We start from the raw sequence: 9,989 nt of genomic DNA on the forward strand, positions 1-9,989 counted from the left end.
TTTGCAGTGGTGAAAGAGATGTGGGGAGGCAGGGCTCCTCTGAGGTGTAGGGAAGGGGCTCCCTTGAGGCCTTGTGGATCAGATGGGGAGGCTTAGTAGTGCAGATTGGGACCCGCTCTCAGGGTACCCCAGCATTAAGCCCGGTGTCATCTGTCCTGTACTTTTTTGTGAGCACAGTCCACTTTAGCCAAGGATCCAGCCACAGAAAGTGTGTATCTCAAGACCAAGGTTGGCTCCAGGTTTGTGAGGTGACCCTGGGCTTCTCAGCTCAGCCTACATTAGGAAGATCAAATGGATGCAGGTGGACTCACATGGGGAATAAATTAATAATACATCACTAGCTCCCAATCCATCTTTCCCAACTTGGCGCTCTCCACATATGTTGGACTGATGTCCCAGTGCAGACTGGAGATAACTGATCTGGAGAAAAAAGCTGATTATGAGAAATAACACAAGTCAGTTTGCCTGGTACCCCCAGCCCCCACACCATAACTAGAAATCTAGTAAGTCACTGCAGGAAAACATTTATGTCTTACATTTCTACTCCACCTTTCATTCAGGAGCTCAAGGCAAGGTATGTAGAATTTCTTCCTATTTTTTACTACAACAACAATCCTGTGAAGTGGACTGGGCTGAGAGAGTGAGTGACTGGCCCAAAGTCACCTAGAGAGCTTCCATGGTTGAAGGAAGATTAGAACCTGGGTCCCTCCACTCCTAGTCCAACACCTGAACCACACTCCATACTGGCTCTCCTTTCCCATCAGGTGCTGCTCACTTCATATCTTTAAAGGGGCAACCTCAGGAGGTCTTGCATAATAGCCGAAGGGCCCAGGTAGGAAAACCTGGTCCTAAGCCCTGTAATGCTTTGAAGGTTAAATCAGCCCTTTGAATTTGGCCTTGGGGCAAAAAGTGGCAGTGGCCAGCAGTGCTGATTGCAAAGCACTGGTGTCAAGCAACTGCAGACTAACAATTGTTGATACTTCCCCTCCCCTCCCCAAGAGAGACTCCTGACTGGGGCCAACTGAAATTCTGAGGGCAGAATTCCAAGCAGCTTCACCTATTACAGCATTGCCAATTTTCAGTCAGAGGTTACCAGTGCACAAATCATTGTTGCAAGGCTCGCTCTCCCCAGGTAGCATCATAATTAATATCACATCCTGAGTTTCACTGAGGGTGTTGAATCCAAAATAGGCATCCAGTACAAGCCAGGATGACATGACATGCATCATCGTAGCACATCTCCCATCATAGAGAACCAGGGTGGTGTGTTAGGGAAGGTGTGGGAGAAAGGATACCCAGGTTCTACTCCACCCTCAGCCAAGGAAGGTCCCTGAGTGTCAGCCTACTGTATAAGGTAGACCAGACCAAGAAACCAAAGCCATAGACGTCTAAAACGACTTTCACTGGAACAGCAATAGCAACAGAACCTTGCAAGTCTGAATGTTCCTCCCCCCACCTCACTTTATCTTCCTGTAAATTAGGGAGGAGCTTGTCTGAGACGTTTTCTCAAATTACTCTTTGGGAACGGGTTCAAGCCCCCTTTGTCTGATTGTTGCCTTGGCAGATGCTCTTCCTCCTGCCCTTCAAGGCCTTTCCCTGTTGGGTGGCTTTGGGCCGGTTGCGCTCTCTTTCAGCTCAGCCTGGTTCATAGGGTTGTTGTTGTGGGGAAGAATAGGAGGAGGGAGTGCTATGTTTGTCACCTTGAGATCCTGAATGAACAGCAGGATATAAATCAAATAAATACATAAATAGCACAGAGAACGTTATGTAATCTGCACAACATGACTGATGCAAATTACATCATTTGTGTCATTTGTGCAATGATGTCATAATGCACATGACATCACTTGCCCCCATGGTGGATACCCATGGAGCCAAGAGCAGTTCCAGCACATCTGGAGGGCACCAAGTTCACTAAAAAACCAAGAAGAAGAATTTGGAATAATAGATCAGGCTTAAAGAATCAGAGTAAAACAACATTTGAAATACACCAAAAGACCATTTCTTGTCCCTTGTCTTATTTCTCCTGTGAGTCAAAAGGCCCTTCTAATTCATTCCAGGTCTTCTCCTGGTTCTTCTTCCTGTTCCTTTCTGCCATCACAATGGCAGCGATCACTGTCACCAGGACAGTGACTGTGATCACCAAGACAGTGGCTGTCTCTGCCATGCACAGCTGGCTGTCCACAGAAACGAGGGGTGAGCCAGCTAATTGCCAAGGACTGTAACAGGTGATGTTCTCATAATCATCCACATGAAGGTGCCGAACACTCATGATTTTGCCAAAAACCCTTTGGAGATCACAGTCGCAGGCCCATGGGTTACCAGCCAGTTGGATGTGGGTGCTGACTGTTTGGATATTCAGGAAAGTCTTAAATTTTAGGTGGATGAGCTGGTTGCCAGTCAAAGCCAAAAGATTCATGTTGTGTAATGAAGTGAAAGCCTCCACCTCAATGAAGCTGATGTTGTTGCTGTTAAGCAAAAGGACTTCCAGGTTCTGGAGCATAAAGAAGAAACCATTATGGATAACTGCAAGCCTGTTAGACTGAAGGTAGAGATGTCGGAGCCTGGAGAGTCCCTGGAAAGTCCCCCTCTCGATCAAAGTGACCAGATTGTGGCTCAAGTCCAACTTTTCCAAGTTCTCCATATACTGCAAGCTTTCAAAATCCAAAGCTATCAAACAGTTGTGGGCCACCTTGAGATCCTTCAGGGAAGTCAACTCATTTGAGAAGTCATGTGGTAGGCGAGCAAGCAGGTTGTAGCTGAGGTCCATCTTCTCCAGGAAACTCAGGGACTTGAATGTTTGGGGCCAAATCTTAGCAATAGAATTGTGGGACAAAAGAAGGATCTTCAAAGACCACAAAGCATCAAAGCAGCCTACCTCTAGCCCACTCAAGTTGTTGTGTTTCAGGTTCAGCATCCATGTATTGTGAGGGATGCCCTGGGGGATATGGGCCAGGTGCCGATCATGACAGTCCACAAAACTGGAGGATTCATAGCAGAAGCATAGGTGGGGGCAAACCTTGGAAGTATCAGCCCCATGAACAGAAAAGAAAAGAGCAGCTATAAACAAGAAAGACATTTGTAAGAGAACTGCAGCAGAAATGATTCTGGCTGTGTACTTGCAAAGCCCACAGAAAGGGAATAGATAACTATGCTCCTGTACTCCAGATCCTTGTCAGCTTCTAGAGATGGGAGAAGAGAGTCAGATTTCCCCAGAGGAACCCATCACAAAAGAGCTCTTTGTCAAGTGATTAGCTAAGAGCTTCCTTGGGCTTTAGCCTTGAAGAACAACAGGTGACTTGAGTGAACAAGAGAAGAGGAAATGAATCAGAGACCTGTAACTGGAGCAGTGGTATTTTCTGGAAGATATGTCATTCATACCTCAGTTTCTCTGTTTTCAGCACTCACTGGTTGATCTTTGATAGACTAAGTCCAGGGCAGAAAACTGGCATTTTCTTTTAGTTGATCTTTTAAGAAAAATACTAAATACAAAAGAGAAGGAAGAGACAGTGATTGCTAGGAGTCGAAAATGACTTGATGGCACATAATCAATCAATCAATCAATCCCAAATATTAAGGAAATGTCCATACTACAGTATGTGGATGATGGTCAGAGGGCAGCCTTCTCTTTCAAAGCACTATGACTTGGGAGTATTGTCCCACCAAGCCTAGTATGAAGATCAAAGAAATATCGGAAGGCGGAGAAATCAAGGGCCCATCAATAGCACCTAAGTAGCAAATTGGTAGGGTGGCTATTAAAATAGCCTAAGGAAGGAAGACAACGACCCTTGATGTCCACAACACAGTGACACCCACAACTTCGTTTCTTTTCTCCCATTCTCTCCCCCTGCCCCCATATATTTTTCTTTCACGTACACATCCAGCTTCCTCTCCCTGCTCACTCGCTCGTGATCCTATTCCGCAAGATGTGAGAAGAGGAGACCGAAGCACAGTTGCTTCTGGTAGACAGAGGGGAAACTTTTAAAAAATCAGACTGTGCGGTATAAATCCAGACATGTGGCCTACAGACTCTTCAGGATCTCCTATTACTTGAGATTCCTATGTAAACTATAAGAATATTTCTTGAACGTGTAAAATGGCTTGTGCAAATCTTAGGCAACATTACAGTTGGTGGGCATTTGTTCCCCTGGGATGCTACTGTTTCTCCCCTTGGGAGAGAGACCAGGATTGCTGGGGCAAACCATGGGTAACCTTGTCCGTTGGCTCTTCTTCTCCTCCCAAGTGAGAGGCTGTGGCTGGCTGGCTGATGTGAGTAGGTTAGCTGGTGCCTTAGTAAAGAGCTGCTGAGTGTGAGGCAGAAGCATGCCTGAGGCTGGTGCCAGCTTCCTGGTGGTGTGGTGGGTAGGTTGGGTGGTGTGCTGGTTTGGGGTGGAACAGATATGGTTGGGGGAGACAGATGGCTGGGGGAGAAGGGGCAGGCAAGCTATTGAAGTGGAGGGTGGGCAGTGGAGGGGACTGGGGGTGGGCAGCTCTTTAGAAAGGTGACCTTGGTGTTTAGTCTTGATGTTGCCTTCCAGCCCCTTGTGGTCTACCCCAAGGCCTGCCAACCAGAGATCCTAGTTTTCATCTCTGCTGCTTAAATGCATGATCAGCCTGTAATAAAACTTGCCTCACAACTTAACTGTGGGTGAGAAGGCTGATCTTGTTTGCATTAACAAAATCCGGCTGGGCCTAGAAGCAGGGGTGTTCCTCTCTCACAGATGTGCCCAGCTGGGTTTCATGTATGGCATCAGCCATGAGCCAGGGTCAGTGGGGAGACGTGGCAATTATGATCCAAGAAACTCTGGTACCTTTCAGGGGCAGATTGCCAGGTGTGAGGCCTTGTTTGTGAAGTTGGGCTGTGAGGATCAGAACTTCCCTGCCTGCATAGCAACCTCCCTATCAGAACTGCTGGAATCCATGGCCAGGCTGGAGATGGAGCACCCCAGGGTTTTGGTCCTGGGGGATTTCAAACTGTTATCCTTGGGCAGGGACTCAGAGGCCACTTGAGAGTCCATGGCACCATGGCAACCTTGGACCTGACCCAAGTTATCTCACATTAGACTTGGCCACACATTAGACTGGGTCTTTGCTGAATTTGCTAAGCAAACAAACAAACAAAATCTCATGACAGTGGCGATGTGATCTGGAGTTGGTGGATATTCCCCTTTGCCATGGACCAAACACTCCTTGTTGGCTCTGGAGTTCTCCGCTTCCTCCAGGTCCACCCCAGATGCCTGATGGACACTATCAGGTTTCAGGAGGAGACTGGGGTTGTTCCTAGGGCTCTAGTACATGGTTTGATTAAGGCTTTAGTTGCTGCTTGGAACGAGAGAGCAATTTTGGCCTTGGATCGGGTTGTCCTTATGCGGACCCTCTGTGCATGTGGATCTCAGAGGCCCCCTGGTTTTCAGAGAAGCTTCAGGTGAATCAGGTCTCTCTATTTTGGTCATTGACCAACAAAGAGCTTTGGATGATGAAATGACATAAGAGACACCTAGAGCAGTTTTCCACCACTGGAGGAAAATGAAGAGTAAACCCAAATGAACATTAAGTAAGAGCCTTTCCTAAGGATTGTCTCATGGAGATAAGGATGGTGAAACATACAGGTAGTCCCTGCCTAACATCCACTTGTTCAGTGACCATTCAAAGTTACGACGGCACTGAACAAGGGGGATTTACGACCAGTCCTCATAGATGTGGCCATCACAGCATCCCCATGGTCACGTGATCGTAATTCAGGCGCTTGGCACCTGGCTCGCAATTATGACATTGCAGCATCCCATGGTCATGTGATTGCCATTTGTGACCTTCCCGGCTAGCTTCCAACAAGCAAAATCAGTGGGGAAGCCGGCAGGGAAGGTCACAAATGGCGATCCCATAACCACAGGATGCTGAAACCATGTGGGATTTTCCTAACAACAGCAACTGTGACTGCTGGAACTGACATTGTAAGTCAGCACAGCCACATGACATCACACCTTATGACTGTCGCTTAGCAACGAAGTTCCCAGGCTCAGTTACCATCAGTAAACAAGGACTACCTGTAGTTATTTCACTCCCCGTAATGCATTTGCAGAGAGCCCCCTGGCCCTATTTAGGGGAACCCCAGTCCCTCCAGTCCCTCCAGGGTAAGGAGGAGCCACAGGAGCACTTCCAGGGCTGCTGTGACTGTTCTAGGCATTTGTCAGACAAAGTTGCTCAGATCTGCTTGGAGATGGAATCTGGCTGTAGAGGCCCAGTGAGGTTGCCTGTCTTGCTCAGTTATCTGGGAAGAGTTTCAGCCCCTTAGCCCTGATGTAGAGGACAATGTTCTCACTTTAGAGCTCTGTCCTTCCTGGTTGATTAAAATTTCCCAGAAGGTGACATGCGGTTGGGTCCATGTGGCAGTGAATGCTTCTCTGCTCCCTCCTAAACTCTACAGATCTGGATAAGGTAAAGGTAAAGGTTTCCCTTGACATTAAGTCCAGTTGTGTCCGACTCTAGGGGGCGGTGCTCATCTCCGTTTCAAAGCCGAAGAGCCAGCGTTTGTCTGTAGACATTTCCGTGGTCATGTGGCCGGCATGACTACATGGAACGCCGTTACCTGCCCGCCGAAGCGGTACCTATTAATCTACTCACATTTGCATGTTTTCGAACTGCTAGGTTGGCAGGAGCTGGGACTAGCAACAGGAGCTCACCCCGTCACGCGGATTTGAACCGCCGACCTTCCGATCAGCAAGCTCAGCAGCTCAGCGGTTTAACCCGCAGCACCACCGCGTCCCATATACAGATCTGGATAATTTCATCCAATTTCTAACCTTCCCTTCTCAGGGAAGGCTAGCAAAGCAGAGAGAATGCTGTTTCTGTAAAATAGGTGTGAGTCCGTTATGTCTGTATGTTTCTGTGTGGAATGGATAGTTGGCTTTTTTACAAGGGAAATTTATGCAAACTGTGGAATATCTCAGCCTCATTTCTTTCCTTCCTGTTTTGGGCCACCTAATATCTGCTGTAGGTATATTATCAAAACTGGATTGCATCAAGCTAATTTATGACATCTGGTATATTATATAGTTGTGACTGATGTACCACCACCATTAGTCATTATTGCAGATGGACTGTTTCTGATGTTTATCTTTTTTTAACTTCTCCCAAGTTCACATTCCTCCAAGTCTGCTAATACCTGTACCTTCATTTTATGCCTGCATTATGCCCTTTTCATACAGCGCTGTAGACCTCCAACTGTAGATGTAGAGCATCACCCTATTTCGTTCACGTGGAATTGAGCATGAATAGGGGCACCTATGGAAGAAACCAGGCTGAGGAAAGCTGTTGTATCACATCCCTTATTTATTGTCTTGTTTAAATTAATAGGATCCTAGAAGCTGATCCAGGCAAGTAATTTGCAACCAGCTGTTTTCTTTCTCATTAAATCGCTCATCCCAACAGAGACTATCCTGTTCATCCCACATTTGGAAGGGTTAAGATGATCCACAATGTGATACCTGTGCTCCTAGTGAGGAGTTCAGTGATAAAACAATATCAGCCTGGGTGAATGAATCACTCTGCATTCCACATGTCATATGTTACTGTAAAGTATTCTTATTTACACTTATTTTAGAAGCATGATGATAGTGGCCTGCAGTCTGACCCTCAACATGAACAAATAGCTACAGTATATGAAAGCAGACCTACAGCAGATCCAGTGGGAGCAAAAAGATTTCCCTTTGTATCTATTCTGTGAATTTCCTATCTCAATGTTGAGAAACAGATTAAAAAATACACTTAGCCCCATCCCTCAATGCCCAGAGGTAATCTATTGGTTTTATTCAACACTTCTAGTTTAGCAGCTGGTTGTTGGATTAATTTAAGGAGTAAGGAGTAACTAATCAGCTAAAGCTAAAGCCACTTATCTTTGTTCTTCTATATTTAGGTTGTTCAACACTTTTAATTCTAAAAAGGTCTCTTATGGTTTTGTAGCAGAACATGAAACGTGCCAGAGACAAAGACCGGTTGCCTCTAAAAGTTTAGGTAGGGATAATATTAAAACAAACTATCAAGGCATTATGCAGGCAAAATTTGCCCAATTAATTTCAATAGAGGTTACTCCCTAGGTAGTATGCAGGCTTACGTAGCTATTTCCACTGAAATTAACTTGCTTAACCATGGAGGGATTGTACCTTTGTAATTGTAAATTAAGAGGCAGTGGTATGTAACTGACAATATATACAATATATAGTTGCAAGTCAGTTTGGTGTAATAGTTCAGTTCCTGGACTAGACTTTGGGAGACTTTGAGTTCTAGTCTTCCCTTAGGTGTGGAAGCTGGCTGGGTAACTTTGGGCCAATCATAAGACCAGTGTTTCTTAACCTTAGCACCTATAAGACGTCAGGACTTCAGTTCCCAGAATTCCCCAGCCAGCCTTGTTCCTGGGCCCATCTGGTCCAGAAGTCTGTTCTCACAGTGGCCAACCACCTAGACAAGGAAGCCCATTTGTCTCCCAGAGATGGCCTTCAGAGGCAGTCACACTGCCATCAAGACTAATATCACTGTCTCTCATCCCAACCTACCTCACAGGGTGGTTGTTTTGGGGAAAATAGGAGGCAGGAGCATTATGCACGCTGCCTTGGGCTGTAATAAATAAAGGCAGGATAGAAATTTAGTAAATAAAATAAAAGCTTGTTTCATACTTTATGCTTACTCCATGGCATCTCTAGGGGGGGAGAGGGGCAAGAGACCAGACAAGCACCATGACAACATTCCACAGATTATGCACAATCCAAAATTGGTGTCCTTTGTGATGTCATGTTGCCCCGGCATCTTTTAGTTTGTGCCAGATACCTATGGCTCAGTCATGATGCACTTTGGTTTTGGCTTCCTATGTTATGTGAACCAAGTTACTAGGATTTGCCAACCATGGTTGATAGTTTAATGAGTATGCATATTTAGCCAGTTTTGGTTTATTCAGGGGTAACAATTTATTATAATATGCCCTACTGGTTTTTCTGTATTGTTTTTGTAGTTTTTTTTATATGGTCAGAGGACTAATCAATAAAAGTTTATTGTATTGTATTATTGTAAGAAACCAGTGTTAAAGTATGGTTAATGGCATGTGTGAAACCAGTCAAAGCAGCATGTCTAGGAAGTGAAAAGCCAAGGGCCAGATTCCAGATCACCTTGCAGATGAACTCCCTGCATTTCAAAACCTTTCGACCAGCACCAGCAGTATCAGTTAATAAGGCTTAATAAGTTTCTTTTTATGAATTTAGGGGGAAAAGCCTTTAGACAGCTTGGAACATTTTAGAAAAAGTAATATATGACATTGTACCATAATTTGTGTGTGTGTGTGATCCAAACTCAACTACTATTTTACAAACCATGTTTTATGGCTTAGTAGACTGTATAAACTCAACCAGTTGTGGCTTATTAAAGAATCCATGGCTTAATGCTAAGTGTGATTTCAGCCATTGACATAGATTGTCTCAGATGATACAGCAAAGAGTTTTCTGTATCTCTTTGTTGCCATCTCATGGTTGTCTATATTTTTGCAGCCTAGAAATGGCAAACCTAATTTACTTAGAACAGCAACTTTGGAAGGAAGCAGGTGGTTGAAGGAGCTGCCTAATCATTTCTTAATACCCCAGTTTCCTGACATAAAGGCAGTGGGTTTATCAGAGAAGTTTTGTGTAATGTAGTTTGGCCCTGAATTGGATTGCTGTTGTGACTTTGATTCTCACTGCTAGCTATGTTCACAAAATGCTCTGCCAGGTCAGATAAAGATCTAACAGATATATTCACATAATTGATTAAGTTTGATTATTACTGTTAACCTAGGTTAGGTGTTTTATGACATAGCATGCTCTGTGAGTCCAGCCTGTCTGGTTACTTTATAGTTTAGTGCATTTTGCAAAACTAGAAAATGGATTAACTTGGTAACCAGAAAGGCATGTGATGTGAAGGCAGTCATAGAAAACTCATGCTCCCTTCCCTCCCTACCAGGTTTTTACACA

At 45.0% G+C, this 9,989-nt stretch overlaps 1 protein-coding gene across 1 annotated transcript; it reads right to left on the minus strand.

Moving 5' to 3' along the window:
- Window positions 1-1,742: 1,742 nt before the first annotated feature.
- On the minus strand, window positions 1,743-3,226 carry LOC134496775 (slit homolog 2 protein-like). The gene has a single exon (XM_063302486.1). It carries the CDS (start codon window positions 3,077-3,079, stop codon window positions 2,018-2,020), a length of 1,062 nt encoding a protein of 353 aa, XP_063158556.1. The 5' UTR covers window positions 3,080-3,226; the 3' UTR covers window positions 1,743-2,017.
- Window positions 3,227-9,989: the final 6,763 nt, after the last annotated feature.

This window comes from Candoia aspera, chromosome 4 (genome assembly GCF_035149785.1).
Source record: "Candoia aspera isolate rCanAsp1 chromosome 4, rCanAsp1.hap2, whole genome shotgun sequence".
Classification (NCBI taxonomy): domain Eukaryota; kingdom Metazoa; phylum Chordata; class Lepidosauria; order Squamata; family Boidae; genus Candoia; species Candoia aspera.